The 27933-nt window shown below is 53.5% G+C and overlaps 1 protein-coding gene across 3 annotated transcripts; it reads right to left on the reverse strand.

Moving 5' to 3' along the window:
- Window positions 1–1047: 1047 nt before the first annotated feature.
- Window positions 1048–27584, reverse strand: SLC38A8 (solute carrier family 38 member 8). 3 transcript variants are annotated; one of them, XM_036012279.1, is made up of 11 exons: window positions 27291–27584; window positions 26700–26884; window positions 23177–23375; window positions 13820–13961; window positions 12846–12947; window positions 9923–9980; window positions 6289–6403; window positions 4609–4756; window positions 3987–4049; window positions 2606–2657; window positions 1048–1230 (listed from the first exon to the last, which is right to left on the reverse strand). In XM_036012279.1, exons 2-11 carry the CDS (start codon window positions 26880–26882, stop codon window positions 1075–1077), a joined length of 1218 nt encoding a protein of 405 aa, XP_035868172.1. In that variant the 5' UTR covers window positions 26883–26884; window positions 27291–27584; the 3' UTR covers window positions 1048–1074. The 3 variants fall into 3 exon arrangements, with proteins under 3 accessions (XP_035868172.1, XP_028357838.1, XP_035868171.1); XM_028502037.2 differs by having other exon boundaries at window positions 1054–1230; window positions 3987–4195; XM_036012278.1 differs by having other exon boundaries at window positions 1054–1230; window positions 3987–4195; window positions 27280–27584.
- Between the last annotated feature and the right edge of the window lie 349 nt (window positions 27585–27933).

Raw genomic sequence — 27933 nt, forward strand, 5'->3', positions numbered from 1 at the left:
GAGGCAGCGAGAGTGGCCTGAATCCAGCGACACCCAGGACATCCCCAGGCCTGTGCAGGGTCCGTGCTGACAAGCACAGCAACACGGGGGAGCAGCCAGACCCTGCCCACCTCCACACCCATTCTCCCCACCCCCATCTCTCCCCCAGCCCCGCCCTGAGGCGGACCTTGGTGCCTTCATCTGCACTGTAAGTGTAACCCCTCACTGCAGCATTGTTTGGGGGTGGCAGCAAATCAAGAGCAAACAGTCCACTTGGCTTCCAGGCTCTTTGCGTCCAGCCAGTGGAGGGAAAGGGGGCTGCCTGCAGGGTGCCCCCACTGGAGTGTAGGCCAGAGGCTAGGTTGTGTGGCCAGATCTGGGCACCCATCACCTTGGGCACCTCGAAGTCACAAGCAGGATTTCTGCATTCCCTGTGCCCTGGCCAAGGACCAGCCTGCAACCCCTCCTTCCCCAGGGGATGCCACCTGAAGTCCCTTTCTGGGTGCTCCTCCACTGCATACTACCCTCGCCCCAAGTCTCTGATCCCAGTGCCCCAAAGCAGGGCTCTCTGGGCCTCAGTACCTATAGTTGTATTGTGTACTCCAGAAATATTAAGTCCTACCCCCTGGAACCTGAGTGTGACCTTATTTGGAAACAGGATCTTTGCAGACCCTACTTGAGTAACTTAAGGTAAAGTCATAAGGAATTAGGCTGGGCCCAAATCCAACTACAGTGTCCAGGAAGAGAGGGAAGTGGCCGCAGACACGGAGGGAAGAAGGCCATGCAGAGACTAGAGAGACATGCCTACAAGCCAAGGAGCACCAAGGAGAGCCAGCAACCCCAGGAGCTAGAAGAGGCAGGAAGGGTCCTCCCCCAGAGCCTCCGGAGGGAGTGTGGCCAGCTGACACCTCAACCTCTGACTCCTAGCCCCCAGAACGCTGAGGGATTAATTCTGCTGTGTTAAGCCACCAGTCTGTGGTCATTTGTTAGCATTCTGCTAGCCATTGCACCAGAAGCCCTTTGCACCAGCAGAAGCCCCAGTGAGCAGCCTAGGAAGGCAAAGGTGTCGGTTTCTCCAGCATCTTTATGATGGAATCATGCTGGTCCTACAGCGGGGAGGCCCATGGTGGCCCCTGCTGTGCAGGTGCAACCACCCCTCACAAGAGCTCCAGGACAGCTGCCACGGTGCTCTGTCCGAAGATGAAGGTGCCGACAAGCACGGACACCACTCCCCAGACCTCCAAGCAGCACCTGCCGAGTCAACAAAAGCATGTCAACACGCAAGTTCCTGGAGTTTCCCACAGACAGGCCAAGCACAAGCAGAAAACTGTTATCTGAAGCCCAGGGAGTCACCGACTTGGAAAAAAATTCAGGGCATCCTCCCTGACCTTTGGGGATGGGAATCAATAGGAATGAAAGTGCCTGAGGTGATTTAAAAACCTCTGCCGTTTCATAACCTATTCCCGTCCCCTATTTCATCAAAGTCAAAGAAATGGGAGGAAGGAGACACTAATTCCAAACTCCCTTTCAAAATCACATTCCTTCTGGGGTTGGAGCGATGAAGCCCCTGAAAATAAGGGAGAAGGAGGAAGCCCCTAGTCACATATGGCCGGCACAGTGGCAAGGGGATGAGCACGCAGGAGACAGAGGTGGCTGGACTGGGGGCCACCACGGCCCTGTCCGGAGCTTCATAATGTAACCAGAGGAGACGGTGCAGACAGACAGTGAGACGAGAGGGATGAGGATAAGATGCCCACATCAGGCAGGGCTGGCAGAGGTATTTCCAGCCCCATTCACAAAGGCCACAGGGACCCCTTGTCGTGGAAAGGTGATCTCTAGCCCAGCAGCAGCCCAGAGAGGCAGCGTGCAGTGAGCACCCACCCACGCAAAACGGGAGAGCGAGGCAAACGTGGCCCGGGGCTGCAGCGCTCCTGGGAGTGCTGGTGGGTCGGGAGGCCCCACAGCAGTTCTAGAATTAGCAATGTCTTGCAAGCCCATCACTAAAACTACTGGGAGCTGGGAGCCCAGAAGGAAAGCAGCAGGACTTCAAACAGTGCTCCAGGGGGTGAACCACCGGACAACTGGCCGCTGTGAGCCCAAGGACAGTCTAGAGGCCTCCGGAAAACCCCTTCCCAGCCCAGAAGGGAACCCAGCTGAGCCTGCTGTGTCGGGAAAACCAGGCCTGGGAAATGGGAGACCAGCCCTGGCCTGCGGGGGGGACCCAAGTCCACAGATGCTGTAACTTAGGAGCATCTGTACTGGGCTGAACGGTGGTCCTGAAAATTCACATCTACCTGGGACCTGTGAATACGACCTTACTTGGAAATAGGGTCTTCATCAGAAAGACCCTCAAGTCCACATGGCACTCCAACTGCAAGCCACAACCCTCAGAGCCAAAGGGAGGGCCGCACCCAGACTGAAAGACACCAGGCCATGGTGCTGCTGGCCTGGGTTCAAGTCCCAGCTCAGACTCCTTCTCGCTGTGTGCACGTGGCCCCAGCCTGTGGCCAACAGGCTTCTCCTCCGCAGGATGACAGGATCTCCACGGCCCCCACAACATTCACCAGCTCCCCAGTCGGAGCCCCGTTGAAGGCCCGAGTTGCCGCCCTGACTTGGGGACGCCTACCTGGCCCATGGTCCTATCGGCTCGGTGCTGACGGCACAGATGAGGCACAGACCTGCAAAGGGGATGAGATCACCCTGACTCTTCACCATGGAACCCAGCGCAGCCCTGAGCTTGTGAGAGCCCAGCCAGCACGCAGCAGTCCCCAGGGGCCCATGAGGCCTGCAAGGCCTTGGCTCCATGGCCCCCTGCCTGGCCCTGCTTGTGGCGCAGTGGCATGGTGTGGCGGCTAAGGGCCTGACTGATATGGGGTCCCAGCTCAACCTCTCCCCAAAGCCCTGGCTTCTCTGAGCCCCGGTCTCACAGGTGACAGTGACAGCATACCTGCACACCTGGGTGATGAGGTGTTCAGAGCCAGACACCTGGGATGAGTTCAGGAACTGACAGCTGCCATTGTGACCTTTTCCTTTCTTCCTTCTTTTCTTTTTTTTTTAAATAATTCTTCTGGGATTTGAAGCCACACAGCTCTGCCTAAAGCCCCATGGCACGTCTACCCCCCAAACCTGCCCCAGCCAGTCCTCCACCTAAACACCTGAAGCGGATGCACCACCCAGGACACGGCACTGGGCCCAACCTAGTGTGTGTGTCAGACGCCCAGTGAGCATGGCCGACATGGCGGCCCTGAGACGGGGGGATGAGAAGGCCCACTGACCTCAGCACTGTCATTTGAAAGCACTTCCCAGAGACGGACAGAGGAGCCGCGGTGTCCCCCTAAGCACCAGCAGCCCCTCCAGGGCTCCTCCTTGGAGACAGAAGGGTCTTCCAAGGTGCTGAAAGTGTGGCCGTGAGACCTTGGCCTCCTGGGAGTCCCAGCCCCAGTAACCCCAGGACAGGCCGACATTCGCTAACACTGGGAAGGGTTCCTAAGAAACTGTCAGAAACGGTGTTTGCCTCCCAGGTCAGGGTCATGGGGGAGTGAAGATTTCATGGGGTGCCTTTGAGCCATATGAACTTCAAGTAATTGAACGCATTTTTACATTTCATACCAGTGAAAACATTTTTCAAAAATAAAACAAAATCCTGCAAAGAGTGGCAGCCGTGGGAGGTGGGGCATGCTGTGAGGTTGACTCAGGCCTGCTACTTGCTTGCCCTGCCTCCCCGGGGCCTCTGCACCTCGGTGTCCCGGCTGCAGGTGGGGCTGTAGCGGGGCTGTCTGTCCTCAGCTGTGCCCTCAGCTGCGCCCATGGAGGGTGTGGAGATGTTTAATGAGGGAAGATCCACAAGGTCCCCCTGGCCCATGCCTGGCCAGTAAATGGGGCTGGGAGCCACCCTGCCTCCTTGGGGCTCCCACCCTCGGGCCCCCTGGCCCCCCACACAGGGGCTCCCTGCTGAGAGGAGCGAGGGAGGATGAGCAGGTGGCAGGCCCGGGAGGCGGGCGCCTCACCTGGGAAGATGAAGATGAAGAAGGAGCTGATGCCGCCAATGATGCCGATGATCTCGCTGAGGTCTGGCAGGAACAGGGCCATGGCGAGCGTCACGGTGACCCACAGGACGGTCAGCAGCATCCGGACCCCTAGCCCTGAGGGGTCGGCCAGGGCCCGGGGCCCACACGCCTGGCAGCAGCTCCTCCTCCAGAAATCCTGCATCACCGACCTGGAGGCCACACCAGCACAGCACGCACGGGCTCCCGGGGCGCCGGCCCTGGCCACCCACCTGTCACTGGGCACCCAGCAGTTCCCTCCGGATCACCCTGCCCACCTGGCAGGGCTGCCCTCCCACACAGGGGGCTTCTTCCCCAGGCACCACGCCCGCTGTCAGGTGGGTCAGTCCCGGTCAGGCAGCCGACAGCGAGGGGCCACGTGGTGGGAGGCCGGGCAGGCTGGAGACCAGGCCCCTGGCACTGCTACCTGGCGGTGCTGGGTCAGTTACCTAACCATCTGCCCCTGTGTGCTCCTCGGTGAGCCCCAGATGACGGATGTCCCACCACACAGCAGCTCGCAGCGCCTGGCATGCACTGCACTGTGACAAATGTCAGTGACCTGCACCGAACGCCCAGCCAGCCTCACCTGCCCAGGAAGAGCACAATGGGGTAGACGGTCACAATGGAGACGGCGAAGAGGACTCGGGCAACAATGATGACTCCGTCGTCCCCCGGGTAGGACATCAAGATGTCAGCGGAAACTTCTGTCCCAAAGGTCAGGAAGCCGTAAACGCCTGGCAGGTGGGAAGGGTGGGAGCCCGGAGAGCTGGTTAGAACATGCCGTTCCGCTCCCCACTCTGACCCACAGACGGCACCCGGCTCCCACCACCCCTCAGGCTTTCCCTAGGAGATGACAGAATGTTCTGGAAGAGCTCCCTGTTCTGCCATTTCTCCAGGCTTTTCCGTCCTCAGCCTATGTGACACTTTGTTCTTCTGATTCAAAACCCACGCTGGGCAAAGCTATGGCTAACCCTTCTTTCAGACAGCTCACCAGGGGCCTGTGCATGGAGTGGGTGCTGGCGGAAGCACCCAGCACTCTGAGAACTCTATCGGTGCCTTCCATGCCCGGCCCATCCCACTCTGACAGCTAAAGACAGCCACCAGCCCTGGTCGGTGGCTCAGCTGGTTGGAGCACTAGCCCGTACACTAAAATGTGGCAGGTTCGATCCCTGATCGGGGTGCATATGAGAAGCAACCAGTCAATGTTTCTTTCTCACATTGGTGTTTCTCTCTCTCTAAAATCAATAAAGGCATCCTTGGTGTGGACTAAAAACAGAAAGCAGCTGGCAGTGCACCCATTTTCCTGATGGGGAAAGCCAAGACCCAGGGTGGCAGAAAATGGCCAGAATATACAGATGGCTAGTTACCATGGTACCACGGCGAGTGCACCAGGCTCCTGGCCTGCGCCCAGTGCTGCCTCTCACATCCTCGTCACCGGCCCTGTCCTGAGACACCCATCTCTAGCTAAGAGCTATGGCTCATTTTGGCCCCCTGATTCTGATGACCCTGGACCTGAGCCATTTAGAAGTGACTCTCAGTGACCAGGTCATGGCGTTCCAACCCAGGGGCCACTGACTAATAATTACCTTCCCTGCCGGAGAGCGGTCACCCAGCAAGTTTCTTGAAACCATGGTGACCAAGGCACCTGACACATTCTCTGTACCCCGAGGGCTTCCCAAGTCAGAGGGTCTGACAGGCAGATCAGAGAGTGACCCCCTGGGCTGGGGGAAGGTGCCCAGAAGTCAGCCTGAGCCTGGAACCTGGGCTGTGCTGGGGGCATGCTGTGTGACCTTGGGCTCATCACAGTCCCTCTCTGAGCCACATTTCCATCACCTCTGAAAACCCTTTTGCCTCAGCACAAGGTTTGTGAGCACCCAAATCCATCAAGTCCGTGAGAGCACTTTGTAAATTGCTACCCAGATGTAGCGCTAATGATGATCACTGTTGTTGTCATCCCATCAGACAGCGGCAGGTGAGGCACAGAGCAGGGGCTTTGGAGATAGCCAGGCCAGGGGGAGGGTCACAGCTTTGCCACGTCTAGTTTGGACATCTTGGCCAACCCAGGGAAGCCCTCAGAGCCTCAGTCTCCTCATCTATGAAATGGGGACTTTCCTATGGGCTGTTAAGGATTGCATGAGCAAGGGCACTCACACTGGGCGGCAGTGCTATACCCAGCACACTGTAAGCTCTCGATAAATACTTGCTATTATTCCCATTTCTCCTGCGAACCCCTACCCAGCTCCTGGCGCTCCAGGCAGGGCTTTACCTGTCAGCGAGTAGATGAGGCAGCAGGCCAGCAGGGACAGCACGGAGACCAGGGCCCAGTGGGACAGGCTCTGGTTGCGCATGCTGCAGTAGATGGAGACAGCCGCTTCATGACACTGTGAGACAGAGGGGGCCCAGCGGGGCCAGTGGGGTGTTGGAATCCCCGAGAACAATCTAACAAGTATCAGAGTCCCAAAATACAGGAAACCACTTGAATGCCCACCGACAGTAAAAGGCATATAAGCAAATCACCAGACAGTCACACGGCAGAATATTACACAGCAATGAAAAAGGACGAGCACACTATACACCTCAACAAGAATCTCACAGCTCTCATGTCTTGCAAAGAAAGCCAGACTCCAGAGAACATTGCCATGTACCTAAGTTCGAATGGCGAGCCAGACCAGCCAGACCAAGGCTGCCCTTTGCGTTGTGTGGTGTTGAGCAGCATCCCTGGCCTTGACCCTCTAGACACCAGGAACACCTGCCCTCCGCTGTTACAACCAGCAGTGTCTCCAGACATTGCCAAATTGCCAATGGGGTGGGGCACAATCACCCCCAGATGAGAACCAGCACTTGGGGTGACAGCAGGCGGAACAGTGGTGTGGGTGGGGTGGGTGCCACCGAGTGGAATATGGCACAGCACAGGGAGCCTTCCAGGGGGCTGCCAGCATTCTACCTCCTGACTGGGGCGATGGTCATACGGGAGTGCACATCCTTATGGTTGTATATTCCACATGTACTGACTATGTTGTCATAAGAGAATTCAATATAACATACATCCAGCCGGTGCCAAGAGCCCCCCTGCAATGGGGACATTATTGATCTGGGGCAGGTCCTGGGCAGGGGAGTCTCACAGGTGCTGGGAGACCCTGATGGGCAGGCAGGTTGAGAGGCGCCCCCAGATCTGCATGTACCCTTAGGGTTCCGGGATCTTCCCAGGCTCCTGGGGCAGGGGCCCCACTACCATGTCCACTCACTCACTCACTCACTCACTTCTGATCAAAACCAACCGTGCTGGTCTGCTCCTACCCACAATCCAGACTCCTCGAGGGCCATGCTCCTCCCCCTCACTGAGCTCAGTCCCCTCTGTCCCTCGCACTTCCTAGGCCTGCAGCCACAGGGGGGAGCGCACTCATACCTTCTGGGACTGACGAGCCTCAGGGCACCAGTGTGTCTTGGGCTTTCTGCCCAGGGACTTCTCTGACCTCACAGGAGCCCACTGGCCTGCAGCCCCAGGGACCCTCAACCAAGGGGCAGTGGAGCCCCGTGGGTCAAGACTCCCATGCCCTGTCTCCCGAACTCAGAAATGGGGAAAATGCTTGGCAGTGGCTGGATGGAGCCCTCCCCTTCTTCCTCTGTCCTAAGACTCCTGGGTGAGTTTCTCCCGGGTTTGTGGGGAGAATATAGCCCGTCCCCTGAGGGCAGGGCTGCCCTGCTCGAACGGCCTGGGGGACGGGGGCTGGCTGTGTGCAGGCTCCCTACTCGCTCAGGGATGGGTGCAGGGCAGAGGCGCACACACCGACTAAGAAGTGGAGGCAATGCAGGTGTCCACCAGCTGAGGAGTGGCAAGCTAACAGTGGCCTGTCCCTGCAGTGGAGTATGACACAGCCACAGAAGGGGACACACGCTACAACATGGATGAACATCAAGAACAGGATGCCGAGTAAAAGGAGCTGTCACAGAGGGCCACGAATCATAGGAGTCCATTTATGTGGACTGCCCACAACAGGCAGATCCAGAGGCAGAGCGGAGGATCGTGGTTGCCGGGCGGAGGGAGGGGCAGGGCGGGGAGTGACTGGTGACAAACAGGCGCCTGTTTCCTGTGGGGCGGTGGGAGTTTCTGAAGCTGACCACGGTGAGGGCTGCCCAGCTCTGTCGCCACACGGAACACCACCGGCCTTCACACCCCAGATGGGCGAGATGCATATGGCGATGTGAGTTGTATCTCAGTGAAACTGTTTTTAAAAAACCAACACCCGAGGAGTCTCGAGTGCAACCAGGATGGCTGGGAGCAGAGCCCAGCTCCCGCCTCTGCTCCCCCAGACTCCTCTGACCCACTCTGTGCAGGCTGGTGGGGGGGCCGTTGTGAAATGTGGGTGTGGTGTTTGAACCAGGTCAGAGGTCCGGATGACAAAGCGACCCCCCGCCCCGCACAGCCCCTCCAGCCTTGCCCCACTGCTCAGCCTACTCCCTGCTCATCATCTGCATGTACTCTCTCCTGGCCCGGATGCCTTCTCTCCACACCACACCCCTGCAGCCCTGCCTCTGGCCTCAGCCCCACCCCCACCTGCACCTGCGATTCACGTCTTTTCCCAGCTTCCCATCACTGCACACCTGTCCCTGGAAACCTCAGCCCAGGCCTCAGCTGCCGGGAGAATTGAATTGGAAAGCCAAGGCAAAGGTGGGGGGCACCCCCTGCTTAGCGTCTGAAAAGCAGCCCCCCAGTGCGAGCCTGTCACACCATATGGTGCTCAGCACTGGAGAGAGGGGTGGTGAAAGCCACATCCCAACAGTTGTCAGCAAAATCACTGCCTCAGATCTTTCAAAATATTGGGTGCGCAGGAAAAAACACGAGGAATTCCTGTAAACGGCTTGCTAAGCCCCAGCAGCGATACCATCAGCTCATTTATAAGGAAGAGAAATGGAAATGTTTCCGGAGTTTTTTCAAAAATGTTTCTCCAAGAAAATGAGGAACAGAAACTGGAGCTAGTTGATGGATAAGGGGAGATAAAAACCTCAGGTTAGGAAGCTGAGATATTGTCACTCCTGAACCAGCTTCCCCTGGGGACCTGACTGTGCCTCGGGGTGGTTTTGTCATTGGCGTGGTGGTAGGTGTTTGAGAGCAGGGCAGCTGTCTCCTGAAGTGGACAGTGAAAGCACAGAGTCAGCTGCCACCAGCTGAGACAGACAGACAGACCGGAAGGCAGGGAGCAGAGCCCGCACTAGCTCTCACCCTCGCCTCCAGCGCCCATGGGGCACCCACCTAGCAGGGCCCTCTACAGCTCTGCAGCCCCACCAGGCACACTCCCCCCTCCCTGAGTCGCCCGTGCTGCCCTCTCCAGCTGGACCGTCCTCCCTTCACCTGGCCGCCTCCCACCCATCCTTCAGGGCTAGATCAGAAGCACCTCCACTGGGCTGCACTTGCTGAACCCATTCTCACTCCACGACTTCCTGTTGAAAATTCTGTACATCCTGCCCCGGACCTGCCACACAGCCACCTGCACACCTCGCAGCCCTCCTGGCCCCCAGCCTCCCGCGGCACGCTCTCTCCTCCCCAAAGCCCCTGGAGCAGAATCCACCTGGCGTCCTGCACGAGGAAGCGGAAGCGGGCAGGCCCAGGCATGCAGACCTGTGAGGATGCTGCGGAGGAAGGGACAGTTGCCGAACCCCCATCCTCCATTCTATCCTGGACCCAACACATCTGCTGCAGCTGTCGGCTGCTGGTCGGGTTCCCAAGTTCAACAGCACTTCACAGGCACTGAGCACAGATCCACACCCACATGCCCAGTCTCTGAAGACAGCCTGTCTCAGCCTAGGACAAGCCTCCCTGACAGGGAGGCCACCCTCTCCCACGGCAGCAGGGAGCCCCACAGCCTGCGAAGGCCACTCCTCCCCACAGACACGAAGGTTACCTGAAATCCAAAGCAGATGGTGGGGAAGACACTAAACACGGAGGCCCAGGAGGAAGGGCTGCAAACAGAGGAGAACAGGTGGTGATTACAAAAAGTTCAACTCAAGACGACCTCCGACTCGGAGATGAGTTTCAAACAATGCCAGGAAGGCGTGACTACGCACAACTGCAAAATATGCTTTTATGTTGCGTCCACTGCCAGCTTCGGGGAGATGGGAAAGGATGCGTGTTCACAGCCGCACTTTCCACATGCGTTTGTGCCGACACTTTGGCCACTTGACCTTCTCTGTGCGGGCAGAACTGAGACAGGGCATGGCGAGCAGGTGCTCCCAGCATCCCTCTGAGGCTGCCTGTCCCCGGAGAGGTTCAAGGCCGGGGGTGCAGGCCCCGTCCAGCCAGTGTCCACCAGACAGACACCCAGCAGTGCAAGGACGTTTAAACCCCTGTCCAAGCTGCCAGAAAGGCCTGAGGTGTGCGCGGGGCGGAGTTTTCAGGATGGTGGCCCTCCTGCTTCCTTTGACCAGCGGCTCTAGGTGCCAGCGTCCAGCACCTTTGGGGACATACGGTGGGACGGGCCTCAAACAACTCCTGCTACAGAGTCAGGGTTTCCTGGTCGTGCCAGAACAGTGGCCCCCAAGGGGTCCATGTCCTTCTCCAGGGACCTGTGCACATGCGACCTGACGGGACAAAAGGCACACTGCAGGTGTGATTGAGGGTGGGGACTTTGCAGCAGGAGGTGATCCCGCATCACCTAGGCCCAGCATGTCACACGAATGCGTGAAGTCAGAGAGCCCATCTGGCTGTGGTCAGAGGGAGAGGTGACTACGGGGACGGCAGAGAAAAGGGGTGTTGCTGGCATTAAAGATGGAGGCAGGGCAGCCAGCCAGGCATGTGGGTGTTGCATAGATGCTGGAAAAGGCCAAGACACAGGCTGTCGCCTGGAGTTTGCAAAAGGAGCGCAGCCCTGCGAACACCTTGCCTCTAGCCCAGGGAGACTCATAGCGGACTTCTGACCTCCAGAACTGAAGCGGGAAATCCGTGTTGTTTCAAGCCCCCCAGGGTGGTGGTGACTTGTTATAGCAGCCAGGGGACCCTGACACGGGGGTGTATCCCGTTCTGCACTTGGTCTGGCTGACTTCACCCTGGATGCCGCCGCTCCTGGCACCTGCCCACGCAGCGAGGCTTCCCTGATCCTCCTCAGCAGCATGGTCACCCGACGCCCAGCTTCCTGCTCAGACCAGGAACAGAGAGCCCACGTCTGCACTGCGCCCTTTGTCTGCCTGGGACCTCTGGGCCCCGAGTGCTGTCCCTTCCTGCCTCTGTGGGAGAGACAGTCTGAGCCCCAGTCTCAGGCCCAGTTCCTAGAGCACAGGACCCTCCCCTGCTCCCGGCCCCTGGCTCCAGGCTGTAGATCAGCAGTGAGTCTGGCCCTCTCCTCCCCGGCTTTTCCTTCTCTAAGGGGTTGCCCGTCGGCATCAACAGGGGCTGGGGCTCTGTCCCCCTCAGCGCCTGCCCATTCCTCTCCTCCTCTCCTCAGAAGAACTGCTTGCTGCCTCCTTCTGTCTCTCATGAGCCCAATCCACCTGGGCCTTTGCCCCTCTCCTGCCCTGACCAGGTAATGCCATCAGCAGCTTCCATGGCCACATCGATGCCCAGGACTCAGCCCCATGTGACCCAGGAGCAGCGTTTGGCAATGATCATGCCAACCTTCTGGAAATTTTGTTCACTGACATCTGAGACCCACCTTCCATCATCCTCTGTCCTGGCTGAATGGTGCTCCCCAAATTCACACCCACTGGGAGCCTCAGAACAAAGCCTTATCTGGGAACAGGGCCTACACAGACGTAATTAGTTAAACTAAGACGAGGTCATGCAGGAGAAGGTTGGGCGCCAATGCAAGGACTGGTGTCCGGTAGGAAGAGAAAACAGACGCCCGGGGGGGCCGTGGGATGAGGGTGGCAGAGGCTGCGTGAGGCAGCCATCCTTCAGCCAGGGGCCACTGGCAACTGCCAGGAGCTCAGACAGGCAGGAAGGGTGCTCCCCTAGAACTGCAGAAGCAGCTTGGCCCTGCTCACACCTTGATTTTCGACTCCTGGCCTCCAGAGCCGAGAGGACACATGCCTGCTGTGTGAAGCCACCAGGTCTGTGGACAGTTGTCATGGCAGCCCCAGGAGGCTAGCACCTCTCCTGACTCCCCACTCCTCCCCGTCCTTCCCCTGCTCCTCCTCCTTCCCTGGCCTCCCGGGCCGGACAGAGCCTGTGGGTCCCGAGTACAGTTCTCACCGGGCACCTGGCCTTACACACCATGTCTGGGCTTGACGCCGACCACCTTTTCCCCTCCAGGCCAGGCCTGTCTCTCCGAACTGCAGACACACGGCTCTGACAAGCCGGCTGCCCCACACCTTCAGTTTAGAAGTTTCAGAGCCGACTCCAACGTTGCCCCTCCCACCGGCCCCTCTCCCTGTGCTCCAAACCTTGCAGTGGCTTCCCAGCAAAACCGATGTCCTCGCTGAGGCTCCGCATCCCCACAGGACACCCCCGCCCCCTCCCTGGCCTTGTTCAGGCTGGTCGGGCCACACTGGCCTCTTACATCCCTGTACCCTCTGCCCTAGCGCCAGCACCTTGCCAACCAGTTCTACTGCCTCCAGGCTGTGGGGACACGTCTGCAGAAGCCTAGCAGCCTTCTAGGGTGGTATGGCACTTAGTGTTTTGCGTCCCTTGGCTGGTCTCTGGTCCTTACGAACAACAGCTGAGTCCATTCTGAAGCAGGGAAGGGGCCTTTGCTGGGCCCTAGGGCACTGGAGACACCAAGGGGTTCACAGAGAGGAGCCAGGGCTCTGTGCAAATCAGGGGGAGAAGTACTGGTGCTTCGGGGGCCCCCCACAGCACCCCGGGAGGTCAGAAAGGCCATTCCCTCAACTCACCTCAGGGCAGGGCGGGGCTCCTGCACCAGGGCCTGGGCCCCGAGGTAGTACTGCGCCACAATGACCAGGGCCAGGTAGCAGGCGGCCAGGGTGCCTAGGAAGCTGACACACAGACAACGCATAACCATACACACCAGGGGCCACCAGCCCCGCCAGGGAGGGCCGGGGAGCCACACAGAGTGAGGTCTGAATGCCAGCTCTGCCCACACCAGCACGGTGTCTACAAAGTTCTCCTTTCTCTGAGCCTTGATTTCCTCATCTGCACCCCAGGGCCAGCAGCAGGCACTTCTGGCAGGATAGCTCTCAGGCCCGGAGGTCAGGCGGGCACGCACCCTCGAGGCTGGGATGGCCCCTGGTACCCACATCTCTCCAGCGACAGCCACACAGACACTCGGATTTGGCATCTAAGTCAGGGCACCGGCTGCGGTGGAGGAGGACCCCTGCCTCGGCCGGGCTTGACAAAAGAGACTGTTGAGGGCCGGGGACATCTGGGGGGCTCAAAGTCTCTGCCCACATTTCTCTGTTTCCGAGGTGTAAAGTCCACTGTTGCTCTGAACTCACCAGGGAAACACAGGTTGCAAGTCTGTATGGGTACTTTTGCCAGACTTAACTCTTTCAAAGACATATGTAAAGCCACACAGACCACAAAAGGAAGAGAAGGATGTGCATGCTGTGTGTCCGTCTGTGCTGTGTTTACATGCACACGTGCGTGCGTATAAAGTCTGTACTAATTAAATAAAACATTGCAGCAGTTTATGCCATCATGGCAGTTTTCTTTGTTGCTTCTCTACATTTCTCTCACACATAGATGTTACCTGTGTAACTTTTAATTTTTTTCTCCTTGTCCAAATGGGAAGGCCAATGTTAACAGCTGCCCTGTCAGAGGCGAATGGAAACCCCCACAACAAACACCACCCATGGTGGGGACCCAGTCAAAGCCACTGCCCAGCCAGGGAGTATCTGCAGCCACATACCTCGTGAATTTCTGGAACCCGATCTCCCTCGGGGCAGACAGGGGCAGGATGACCAGCACGGAGAGCAGGGTCAAGGTGAAGCGCTGGTCGACGTACCAGGGCGGCAGGGCCAGCGGAGCACCGGGCAGGAGGAAGTCACACACTGGCGGGAAGGCGGGGAGGGACTGCAGTGAGCCCTGCACGGCTCCCACCCAGCGGTCACAGCCCTGGCCATGGGATCCCAGCCTTAATTGTCCCTGGTAGGGTTTGTCCTGGACACTAAGTCAGCCCTGCAAGTCTAAAGGGACAAGTGTGATGCGGACCCTGTCACGTGTCACCTAGAGGGAAGGAATCTAGCTGCAGGAATTCATTCAACAGATGTGCACTGAGCTTGGCTATTAGTGCTGGAATCCGGCAACAAATGAGGCACAACGACCCACTCTTGAGGCACCTGGGTCCTTCATAAAAGACCTTTTTTGTTTCTGCTCTGGAGCTCAGTGGCACGGTGTGCAGCGTCCAGCTGGGCCCTGGCGTGGCATTTTGGTGCAGGTGCCAGGCAGAGCCACTGTTCTCTGTCGCTGCTGCATAACAACCTTCCCCAGTGGCCTGGGGTGGCCACCTGTGCTCTGTGTGGGCCTGGTGGGGGTTCTCTAGGGAGTACTCAGCTGCTGGGAGGGCTGGTCTGGAGGGTTCTCGATGGCTCTCCCCACACCAGGGGCCTGGTGGGGACACCTGGACTCAGCTGAACCTTCCCTGCAGCCTCCTCCACAGGGACTCCCCAGCAGCCTAGTCCATGGCAGCTGGGAGCTCCCGGAGACCACGGTGGAAATGGCCTGTCCTCTTGAAGGCCAAGCCTGGAACTGGCATGGGTTGTATGACAGTATGACATCTGCCATACTGTCCTGGGCCATGCTGTCACAGACCAAGATCTCGGCGCAGTCTGGGTGCGTACCTTCTCTTGGCACATCTGGCCCAGAATGCCTGATCCAGGGCAGGGGACACAGACCCCACCAACCTCTCAGCGGATGGAACACCAGAGAACCGGAAACCATTGCATGCCACCACACACAGTAAGAAGGGGAATTTTGAGTTGGAATCAGAGGCAAGACGGATGGGGGACGGGAGAGCAGAGCGGAGAAGGCAAGACGGCTTGAGGCTGGAACCCATGGGGAGGCGGCTCCTGCAGCCCCACTGAGGGGTGGCTGGGAGCTGAGCACCGCACTGCCCTTTCTTTGTTCTCGCCAAATGCTCCGCAAAGCCAGCCAGGCAAAGAACGAAATGCCTCGTGAGAATAGCTTGCTTCTACTGAAGTGGCACAAGGAGCCAGTCCCATGTCACGGTCACTGCACAGAGGCACCCAGGCAGCTGGCAGAAGCAGGCATTCCGGGCCAGATGTGCCAAGAGAAGGTACGCACCCAGGCTGCACCGAGATCTTGGTGAGTGTCAGACCGAGCACGGCGTGGCATGAGGTGCAGGCCCTTCTATCCCTCTGATCTCCTGCAGCCAGGAAACCCTGCTCTGGTAGCAGGGCTGTCCTTCCTGACCCTGCACTTTCTAAGACATTCCTTGATGTCCTCAGTACCAGTCACTTATAGTCAACTCATCCATGCCCAGGACAATCGGTGACTTCCCCCACCTCCACTTAGTCCCCCTCCCAAGAAGCCTGGACTTGCCTGCAGAAAGACCTAGCCAGAAACACGCAAACCAAACTCTCTCCATTCCAGTCAGTCCACCCAGAGCCAGGGTGGCCTACATCCTAATCAATGCTCTGACCACTCCAAGTGCTCGACTGCTGAGCCTGAATGTGGCTTCAGAACCCTTCTCCACACAGCAGCACTGCCAGCTGACCAGAGCTGAAACTGATCCAACCTCTGCTTGCCACATGGCAACAGGGCACCTTGTACCCATGTGCAGATTGAAAGGTTCAGATCTACCAGCCTCAATGCTTCTTGGGATAATAGCCTTTAATTTCATTATCCCCGAGTCAGGGGCCCTTTCATTTGTGGGTCAAGTGACAGAACAAACCAAAGAAACAGAAAAATGGTGAACTGAAATCTAACTGTATCAATAATTACATTCCAGAAAAATCAAAATGGTTGAGGAGTAAGTAGAAGCTACACAACCTCCTCCCAGGACCAATCTGGAGAATCCTAAATTATGGAGAAATCATCCTGAATAACCAACTGAATACTAGCTGGACAGAAGTTTTATTATCAAGGACAGACCGAAGAAACCACTTTACCACAGTGTGGCTGGTAGGGAGTGCAGAGAAGGTGCGAGAGGGCTGGCTGGGCTCCCACAGGAGGCAGCTGAAGCTCTGAAGGGATATTTCAGCAGCCAGGGGGTTCCCCTGAGAAGTGTGGGGGCTAAACCCCAGGTTGGTCTCCCCAGCCTACAGCACCAGAGCCAGAAGGGAACCCAGATAACATCCAGCTACGAAAAAGTAGCAGAGTTTCTGTCTGCTAGGGGGATACAGCTGGAGATGCAGAGAGCCTCTTAAAAGGCCAACACACAAAATTTAATTTGCAGCCACCTACCCTGGGCTCTGGCAGAGGGAGGGCAGAGTGGAATAGAGACTCTCGAGGAGAGTCTGGAGTTGGTGCTCTGGGGAGAGAACTGAAGGAACAGCCACCAGGATCCCCGTGCTGGGCCATTCCCCATGCTGTAGAAGCCATCTCTCTCAGGCAGAGTATTCTCCACCCTGAACCTGAGCGAAGCAATGGCCCTGCCCACAGGAATTACCCTGCCCCATCCTGTAGTGCGTATGCCAGGCCGCTTAAAGTTTGATTAGTTTAACAACTCATCAATTTAGCAGCTAAGGGAGAAAATACAATACAGCAGCGTGAATGGGAAGACAAAGAAATAGACCCTGTGGACATGGATGACAGTGTGGTGATTGCTGGGGGGAGTAGGGTATAAGGGGACTAAATGGTAATGGAAAAAAATACAATAAAGATTAAATTAAAAAAGAAAAAAAGCAGACCCCAAATGAAAGAACAAGAGAATTCTCCAGAAGAACAACTAGATGAAGTGGAGGCAAGCAATTTATCAGATAGAGAGTTTAGAGTAATGATTATAAGCATACTCAACAACATGAAAAAAGACATAGAAACCACAAAAAAGGGCCAGTCAGAAAGAATGCAATATCTGAAATAAATTATATACTGGAAGGAATAAACAGTAGGTTAGAGGAAGCAGAGGATCAGACCAGTGATTTGGAAGACAAGGTAGAAAAAACACCCAGGCAGAGCAGCAAAAAGAAAAATTAACTTTAAAAAATGAGGAGCGTTTAAGAATCATTTTGGACAATATGAACCATAACAATATCCACATATCATGGGAACACCAGAAGGAAAAGAGAGCGAGCAAGGGATTGAGAAGCTATTTGAAGAAATAATGAGTGAAAACTTCCCTAATCTTGTAAAGGAAAGAGATGCAAAAGTCCAGGAAACTCAGAGAGTCCCAGAGAAGTTGGACTCAAAGAAGCCAACACTGAGACACATCATAATGAAAATGACAAGGCTTAAAGACAAGGAGAGAATCCTAAAAGCCACCAGAGAAAAGCAGGTAGTTACATGCAAGGGAGCATCAATTAGACTGTCATCTGATTTCTCCGCAAAAACATTTCAGGCCCAAAGGGAGTGGCATGAAATATTCAAGGTGGTGAAATACAAAGACTTGCAACCAAGGCTACTTTACCCAGCAAGGCTGTCATTTAAAATCAAAGGAGAAATAAGGAGCTTCCCAGACCGGAAATTTGTTTAACACCAAACCAGTACTGCAACAAATATTAAAGGGCTTGCTTCAAGAAATAGAAAAAGAGAGAGAAAAAAAACAGGAAAATAGTCTAAGAATGTCACTAAATATGTATCTATCAATAATCACCTTAGTTGTAAATGGTTTAAAATGTAAGCCTTAAATGCTCCAATCAAGAGACACAGGGTAGCTGAGTGGATAAGAAAACAAGACCCACATATATGCTGCCTCCAAGAGACCCATCTCAGATCAAAATATACACATGGACTAAAAGTAAAGGAATGGAAAAAGATATTTCATGCAAATGGAAAGAGAAAAAAAAAGCTGGGCTAGCAGTACTTATATCTGACAAAATAGACTTTAAAACCAAGGTTATAATAAGAGACAAAGAAAGACACTATATAATGAATGATAAAGGGAAAAATTCAACAAGAAGATATAACCCTAGTAAACATTCATGTACTCAACATAGGAGCACCTAAATATGTGAGGCAAATCTTGATGTATGTAAAGGGAGAGATCTACAGAAATACAGTCATAGTTGGGGATTTTAACACACCAGTGACTTCAATGGGTAGATCTTCCAGGCCGAAAACCAACAAGGAGACAGTGGCCTTAAATGACACACTAGCTCAAATAGATTTAATTGATATCTTTAGAACATTTCATCCCAGAGCAGCAGAATATACATCCTTTTCAAGAGCACAAGGAACATTGTCCAAGATAGACCACATGTTGGGACACAAAACAAGTGTCAATACATTTAAGAAGACTGAAATCATATCAAGCATCTTCTCTGACCACAGTGCTATATGAATCTAGAAATCAATCACAAGAAGAATACAAAAAACACACAGAAATGGAAGCTAAATAACAGATTATTAAACAATGAATGGGTTAACAATGAGATCAAGGAAGAAACCAAAAGGTACCTTGAAACAAATGAAAATGAGGACACAACAATCCAAAATCTGTGAGATACCGAGAAAGCAATCCTAAGAGAGAAATTCATAGCATTACAGGCCTGTCTCAAAAAAAAACAAAAAAACAAAAACACAAGACAAAGCTCACATAAACAATCTAACTAACTTCACACTTAAAGGAACTTGAAAAAGAACAGCAAACAAAGCCCAAATTGAATAGAAGGACATAATAAAGATCAGAGCAGAAATAAATGAACCAGAGTCTTAAAAAATGATACAAAAGATCAACAAATCCAAGAGCTAATTCTCTAAAGAGATAGACAAGATTGACAAACTTTTAACCAGGCTCATCAAGAAAAAAAGAGAAAGGGCCCAAATAAACAAAATCAGAAATGAAAGAGGAGAAATAACAACTGACACCAAAGATATACAAAGGATTGGAAGAGAGTATTATGAACAACTATATGCCAACAAACTGGACAACCTGAATGAAATGGATAAATTCCTAGAATCATGGACCCCCCCAGCAGCCTAGTCTGGAACATACAATCTTCCAAAACTAATTCAGGAAGAACCAGAGAATCTGAATAGACAGATTACACCCAGTGAAATTGAAGCAGTGATCAAAAAACTCCCAACAAACAAAAGCCCTGGACTGGACGGCTTCACAGGTGAATTTTAGCAAACATTCCAAGAAGAACTAACACCTCTCCTCCTCAAACTATTTCATAAATTTCAAGAGGAGGGAAGGCCCCCAAACTCATTTTACGAAGTTAGCATTATCCTAATTGCAAAGCCAGATAAAGACACTACAAAAAAGGAAAATTACTGGCCAATATCCTTGATGAACATAGATGTTAAAATCCTCAACAAAATATTAGCAAACCAAATAGAGCAATGCATCAAAAAGATCATACACCATGATCAAGTGGGATTTATTCCAGGAATGTAAGGTTGGCACAATATTAACAAATCAATAAATGTGATTCACATATAAATAAAACAAAGGATAAAAACCACATGGCCATATCAATAGATGCAAAAAAAAAAAAGCATTTGATAAAATCCAGCACCCATTTATGATAAAAACTCTCACCAAAGCAGGATTAGAGGGAATATACTAAACATAATAAAGGCCATATATGATGAACCCATTGCCAGCATCATACTCAATGGGCAAAAACTACAAGCATTCTCCTTATGATCAGGGACTAGACGGGGATGTCCACTTTCACCTCTCTTCTTCAACAGAGTACAGGAGGTCCTAGGCACAGCAATCAGACAAGAAGAAAGAAAGAAAAAAACTGCCTTTTGATCCAACTCCTGGGAATCCCACTTCTGGGAATATATCTGAAGGAACCCAAAATGTTAATTCAAAAGAATGTAAGTACCCCTATGTTCACTGCAGTGTTATTTACAATTGAAACTGGAAAGGAAGAAGTAAAACTGTCATTATTTGCAGATGACATGATACTGTACATAGAGAACCCCAAGGATTCCACCAAGAAACTACTGGAACTTATAAATGAATTCAGCAAAGTAATTATCCAGAAATCAGTTGCATATTTACATGCCAATAATGAACTCACAGAAAGGGTAATTAAGAAAACAATCCCATTCACAATTGCTACAAAAAGAATAAAACACCTAGTAATAAACCTAACCAAGAATGTCAAAGACCTGTACTCAGAGAATTACAAGACACTGAAGAAAGAAATTTCGGATGATATAAATAAGTGGAAGCACATACTATGTTCATGGATAGGAAGAATTAACCTCACTAAAATGCCCATACTACCCCCAAAGCAATCTATAGATTCAATGCACTTCCTATCAAGATTCCAATGGCATACTTCACAGAACTAGAACAAATATTCCAAAATTAATATGGAACCACAAAATGCCCACGTTAGCAACAGTGATCCTGAGAAAGAAGAACAAAGTTGGAGGAATCATGCTGCCTAATATGAAACTATACTCTAAGACCACAGTAATCAAAACAGCATGGTACAGTCATAAAAACAGACATGTAGATCAATGGAACAGAATAGAGAGTCCAGAAATAAACCTACAGCTTTATAGTTAATTAATATTCAACAGAGGAAGCAAGCACATACAATGAGCTAAAAATAGTTAATTCAATAAATGGTGTTGGGAAAATTGGACAGATACATGCAGAAAAATGAAACTAGACCACACACAAGGATAAATTCAAAATGGATCAAAGACTTAAATGTTAGATCCAAAACCATAAAAATCATAAGAAAACATAGGCAGCAAAATCTTGGACATTGCTTGTAGGAATATTTTATTGGATATATCTCCCCAGGCAAGGGAAACAAAAGAACAAAATAAACAATGGGACTACATCAAACTACAAAGTTTTTGCACAGCAAAGGAAATCATCAACAAAATTAAAAGACAACCCACAGAATGGGAGACCATATTTGCCGATACACCTGATAGGGGTTAATATCCAAAATTTATAAAGAACTTACAAAACTCAATGCCAAAAACACAAACAACCCAATTTTTAAAAAATGGGCAAAGGACCTGAATAGACACTTCTCCAAATAGGACATGCAGATGGCCAATAGACATATGAAAAGATGCTCAATGTCACTAATCATCAGAGAAATGCAAATTAAACCCACAATGAGATACCACCTCACACCTGTCAGAATGGCTATCATCAATAAATCAACAAACAACAAGTGCTGGTGAGTATGTGGAGAAAGGGGAACCCTAGTGCGCTGTTGGGAATGCAGACTGGTGCAGCCTCTGTGGAAAGCAGTATGGAGATGCCTCAAAAAATTAAAAATGGATCTGTCTTCTGACCCAGCGATCCCACTTCTGGGAATATCTCTGAAGGAACCCAAAATGCTAATTTGGAAAAACACAAGTACCCCTATGTTCATTGCAGTGTTATTTCCAATCTCTAAGATATGGAAGCAGCCCGAGTGTCCATCAGTAGATGAGTGGATTAAAACAGCTATGGGACATTTACACGTTGGAATACTACTCAGCTGTAAAAAAAGAAAAAAAAATTTACCCTTTGTGACAGTATGGATGGACCTGGAGAACATTATGCTAAGTGAAATAAGCCAGTCAGAGAAAGACAAATACCATATGATTTCACTCACATGTGGAATCTAATGAACAAAATGAAGTAACAAGGAAAATGAGGACAGACTCATAGATGGAGAGCAGGATGACAGCTAAGGAGTGGGGGACGGTAGGGGTGGAGGGATCAGCAAAAAGGAAAAAGGACTCATGGACAGGGACAACAGCCTGGTGGTTGTGGGGAGGAACAGGTACAGGGGGACTAAGTGGTAATGCAAAAAATACAATAAAGATTAAATTAAAGAACAATCACATTCCAACTAAAAGACTGTGTGAGCCCTGAGCACTGTGGTTCAGCTGGTTGGGTGTTGTCCTGCAGAGGGAAGGGTCATGGGTGAGATTCCCAGTCAGGGCACTGCCTGGGTTTCGGGTTCAGTTCCTATTGGGGCACATACGAGAGGCAACCAATCTATGTTTCTTTCTCATGCTGATGGATTTCTCCCTCTTGTTCTCCCTCCCTTCCTCTCTCTCTAAAAGTGAATACAATCTTTTTTAAAAAAAAAAGTCTGTCTGAGATCATCATGATGATAAAGAAGCAAGAACCAGCCATATGCTATCTCCAAGAAATGTATTTTAAAACCCAGGTCACAGGTTCACCGTGAATGACTAGGAAGAGAAGTACTGCGTAAACACTAATCTTAAGACAGCTGGAGTGCCTATATTTATAGCAGAGAAGGTTGATTTAATGACAAAGTATTACCAGAGACAGAAAGGGATATATCATAATAATGAAAGGGTAATTCATAGGTGTGTGCCTAATGACAGAGCTTCAAAACCACGAGGAAAAAAAAATGGACAGAATTAAAGAGAGATAGATAAATCTGCAATCATAGTTGGAGATAGTATCGCCCCCTCTCTCAGACTGATAGAAATACTAGATCACAGAATCAGTGAGGCCATGGACGAGCTGTGCAAAGCTGTGGCCCACCTTGAGCAGCGGCAGAACGCACATCCGGAAACGCCCGCCAGACCGAACCTGCGGAGCCCACGGACAAGCTCCAAATGCCCACACACTGAAATCACAGAGTGTTCTCTGACCAGGATGCGGTTAAGGTAGAACCCCAAAAGGGATCTAAAAGAACTCCCAAATAATTAGAAATCAAACCACACAATGCTAAACATCCCGTGAGGCAAAGAAGAAAGCCCAGCAAAATTTAGCAAACGTTTTCAATGGGACAAAAATGAAAAGACAACATATCAGAATTGGTGGGATGCAGCAAAAGCCACACTTAGAGGGAAATTGTTAGTGGGGAACTCGAGGCCAACAAGTGCAGGGTCTCCGATGTCCCCAAATTCAAGGTGTCATTGGTTATCTCTCATAGGGGCTTCTTTGCAGTTGACCCACTGGACACCCCAACCACAACCCCCCCCCCCCCCCACCATGACTCTCCCTGCCTGGTAATTACTAATTCCCAGTCTCCCTTGTTCAGGACATCAGGAGCTCAGGGGCTGGTCTTGGTCTCTGCTGTCCCCCAGGGTCCAGCTCAGTGTCCACGTCCTGCTCGTCACCCAGGAGCTCCAGGGGCATAAGGAGCACCAAACCCGAGGCCACCCCACCTGCAGCACAGGTACTTACGCTTGTCCAGCTGGTCCCCGATCACCCTGAGGAAGGCCACGGAGATCATGAGCAGGTTGACGATGAAGCAGGCCTCACACAGCTTCCCAATGGCCGGTCCACACAGCCTTCCAACCACACCCTGGTAGGTGGTCTGGCCACTGACGGAGGCGGCATAGCCCAGGATAACCAGCCCACTGATCAGGAAGGCCAAGGACACCTGCAGAGCAGGGCTGTGGGCCAGGGTGCTCCCATGAGCCACCACTGCAGCCAGCTGCCCCTGGGGACCTCAGTATGGCTCCCTCCACAGGCCTCTCACCTGCAGAGGTCATGGCTGCCTTCGGCCTAGGGCCCCTCCCCTGCCCAGAGCAGAGCAGGTAAATTGCTGAGGCCTCACTGGCCATCAGTCTTTTACCTGGGATCCATACACACCATTCCGCCCAGTCGGGCAGATCCTGGGCATCAGAAAGCCAGAGTCTACATGGCCGTGCTGAAGTCGCACACGTTACCTGCATGAAAGTGCATCACCCAAAGGGACACAACAAGTGTACCTCTATTGAGGTACAGAGCATTCTACCACACCTCTGAAGTGCCCCCCTGTCCCTTCCTGGTCACTGCTGCCCCCATCCTGTCCCCAGAAGAAACTACTGATCTAGTATCTTTCTACTTTTACACATTTTTGTGTCTGGCTTCTTCAACTCTGCCATGCCTGTGAGATCCAGCCACACTGGATGCATCAGATGCCGCTCCGGTTTCTGCAGCGCGCCACTCCATTGTACGGGCATAGTCACAGCTGCTCCAACCATCGCTGCTGACAGACACCTGGGTTGTTTTTTGGTTTTGGCCACTGTGATTGAAGCGCTGAGCCCTCCAGACCAAGTCATTTTGAGGACACTTTGTCCTCCTGGACACACACTCGGGAGAGATGCTAGGTCATAGGGTAGACGTGTTTTTAACTCTAAGACATCGCCGAACTGCTTTTCAAAGTGTTAGTGCCACTGGATGCCCCCTCCATGCATGGGAGCCCCACTTGCTGCACAGAGTGCAATGGTTTTGAGTCTCTCCAGCACCGACGGCTACTGGCCTGCAAACTGAACTTGGTCTCCCGGCCTCAACACCCCTCCCTCGGTGCTGGGGAAGTAGCAATGCAAGAGATTGGCTGTGCTCAGCCCAGAGACCTGGGGGAAGCTAGGACAGCTGTCCTCAGGCACAGTTCCTGCCCCTGGATGAGCAGATCTGTTCTGTACTAGACCAGAGGCCACAGCTACAGCTGCTGAGGAGAAGCATCTAACTGAACTGTGTGAAAGGAACTTGAACCTTCAGAGTCAGAAGGGACACAAGGCTCCCTCCGGCCACTGGACCCTGGTCCACCTGGTTCCTCCTCCTGAACCCGCCTACCTGCCTCCACCACTTCTGCTCACCTAGGGAATGTTTGCTCTTCTTTCCCCTCCTTTGCAAGGTAATTTCCTCCAGAAAGCCTCCTGACACTTCACCTTGAGGGGCTCTCACGACCCCACCCCTGAGCTGAGGCTCTGAGACAACCTCGTGCCTGCACCAGGCTGCAGGGAGATGCCCCGGAGGACAGGCCTGCAGCCTCACCGCAGGAGCCTGTGGGAGTGACTTACTGGGCAGTCTCTGCAGACACAATGAGACGGAAAGGGGTCTTTCAGGTGTCCTTAAGGAGCGCGAGATGAGGTCACCCTGGACCTTCTGGGTGACCCTGAAATCCAGTGACAACTGCCTCATAAGAGACAGAAGAGAAACCATAAAGAAGAAGACTGTGTGATGGTGGGACAGGGGTTGGAGGGATCTGGCCACCAGCCAAGGGACGGCTGGGGCCACCAGGAGCTGAAAGAGGCAGGGAGGACCCTCTGATGGAGCCCCCACAGGGAGCTGAGCCCCTGCCGGCACCTTGAGTTCAGGCTCTTGGTGCCCAGGACCAGGAGAGGACACATTTCTGCGGTTTTAAGCCACCCAGTGCGTGGTGCTCAGGCAAGCAGGGGCCTCTAATCTCTGCGAAGCCTGGGGTTGTGTTCTGTTTTGCTCACCAGTTAGTTCCCAGAGGAGTGCCTGACTCGCACTCAGCAGGTATCTGAGGACAAAGGGAAGGGAGGCAGGAACAGAGAGACCCTGAGCCTCTGAGCAGCAGGACAGCGAAGAGCCCTCATCCCCCAAGGCCCAGGCTCCGCCTCTGCAGCTTCTGAGAGAGGGTCGAGGGTCACTGAATTTCAGTAATCCTCCTCCAGTGCTAAAGGGGTCAGGAGAGACCTACCACCTCGCACCACTGGCCTCCTGGTGGTAAGGTTTTACATGCACCCCCAGTCCGAGTTGGCACCTCATAAAGGGGACAGGGCAGAAGTCTCACTGGCTAAAAGGAGGGGAGAGGCGGGAAGGGCAGTGTGCCCAGTACCCTTGTCTGGGGTTTCCATTATTCATGTCTTTAGACCACACCGCACAATGCGCAAGCCCTACCAGCAGGCAGCAGCCGCGTCCCCTCGGCTCATCAGAAATGCAGTCTCAGACCCTCCTAGTCCTGCTGAGTCGGCATCTGCATTTCAGCGAGGTGCCCAGGAGATGCTGCACACAGTGTGAGGAGTGGGAGGCCCACAGCGTTTCCTGCCCCCTTGGGACTGGCCACCTCTGTGCTAACCACAGCCCCTCCCCTGCAGCCCCGTGGCTTTACAGCAGCTCTCGTGGCTGGAGATGAAGCTCCTTCCTCACTGTTACAATAGGGCAGCCTTTCCACTGCCACGTCCCAACACAGCTCTGTTGCCCCTCTCGTGCGCCTGGACAAGTTCTCCCATTTGCACCGGGGCCCAGCTCGACGGCACCTCCTCAGGTCGGCCTTCTCTGACCACCCGGGTCATGTCACTTCACCCCGTCATATGACCCTCCTAACACTCCCCTCTGTCCGAAATGCCTTATTTGACATTGTGTACCTAGCCCCATGTCTTAAAACAGTTAGAACAGGATCATTAGCAGCCGACTGCCATAAAAACAGATTTGGGGTGCCTGTCAAAGAGCTTACCACAAAACGCAGGGCTTCCTATCAGCCAGAAGGAATCTTTGCAAATAAAATAAAGTTGTGCTAATCATTGGTTCTCCGCTAAAGGCACTCAGCCCCTGGACTTTCTGAAAAGGGCTGGAATGCAGCCCACAGAAGCGGCTGAGGACCCCTGACACAGTAGAGGGCCTGGCCCAGCTGGGAGCGGAGCTGTCACCGCCCGTCTGAGTCCTGGCCTCATCCGCAAGTGCACGGAAGCCCTAGTCACAGAGCTGAGACCAGCAGTCACTGGGTCGGGCGGCTGCTCAGACGCTGTGTTCTTGGCGCCCCCTCCCAGCCCTGGCTGGCAGCAGACCCGGGGATGTAAAGGACACTCTCGGCCCAGGTCCATGGTTGTCTTCTCCCATCGTGTGCTCAGCAGGCAGAAAACCAACCCCACAGGTCTAGTTTCTAAGACAGGCGGCTCTGCAGATCGACACCCAAGGATCCCGTCTGGATTCTGCCCCGGGAGACCTCCCAAAATGCTTCCCAGGGGCTTACCAGCTCCACCAGGAAGGCGGGGGTCACCCCGCCGGCCTTGTGGAAGGCCCAGGGGAAGTTGAGCAGGCCGGCCCCCAGCGCTGATTTCAGGAGGATGAAGACAGCACCCAGTGAGGACAGACTGGGGCTGGCAGTTGCTGGCTTCGCCAAAAGGCCTCTGCGTGCAGGGCTCAGTCCCTCCATGTCTAGGAGCAGCAGGGGGTGAAGAGAGGGGACAGTGTTCTCTCGTTCTTCCCAGTTCACAGATGGCATCCTTCTCTGGCTCTGACAGGTCTCTCTCCCCAGTTGTCAGAGCTACCGCATCTGGCACATCGTCCCCAAGCTGCCACCTGCCTCTTCCTGCGCCTCCGCTCCCCCTTCACCCTATGCACCCCTGGGCCCAACCCCTCTGGGCCTCACTGCTTTTCACCTCAAGGAATGCCGCGCCCACCCCTTCCCCTCTAGCTGCCTTCCTGTTATTGTCCCTCCTGCTCTTCCACTCAACCCAAGGCCACCGGACCCCTCCCCTCCCTTCTTTTCTGAACCCCCAACTCCTTCCTGCCCATCACCTCCGTCACCCTCTCCCACCCCTCTGACAGACCTAGTCCTTACCACCAAACGCAAACTTCAAGGTGAGAGACCGTCCTTGGCCACCCACAGATGGACAGGGACTCGGGCTCACTCCAGGTGGTTCAGCTGCGTTTCTTGGACCTGGAGGGGTGGGAGAAGGAAGAGTCTAGCGCTGCTGGGGTGGCTAATGAGTCCTGGACTGAGGGAGCCTTAAAGAGCATGTGTTCGGGTCATGTCCCCAAACTTAGCCAGACAGAGACATGAAGTCAGGGCCATCTGTCCCAAGAACTTGCAGCTTCTGAGACTTCTGGGCTGAGAAAGGGAATCTGAAGACTCCCTCCCCTCCCACACCCCAGTGCAGGCCCCTCCCTGGGGGCGGGGTGTTCCCAGGCTGGCAAGGGTGAGAGGGAGCTGCGCTGGGAGAGATCAAGGGCGCACACCTGCTCTCCTGCCCTGGAGGGGTCTGTTTCTCCACGCCTCCTCCCTCCATGCCTCCTCCCTCCATGCCTCCTCCCTCCGCCTTCCTGAGACCCCCAGTCTCAGGGAAAGGGCTGGGAGCTCAGCGTCTGTCAGCCTAGCTTCCCATCTGCACCAGGGGGCCCATGTGCCACGTCAAAGGGGGGTGCAGAGAGCTGCAGACTGAGGCACGCAAAGGCAGCAGCCGCTTCATTCAGGTGCTCCCCAG

This window comes from Phyllostomus discolor, chromosome 12, assembly GCF_004126475.2.
Source record: "Phyllostomus discolor isolate MPI-MPIP mPhyDis1 chromosome 12, mPhyDis1.pri.v3, whole genome shotgun sequence".
Taxonomy (NCBI): domain Eukaryota; kingdom Metazoa; phylum Chordata; class Mammalia; order Chiroptera; family Phyllostomidae; genus Phyllostomus; species Phyllostomus discolor.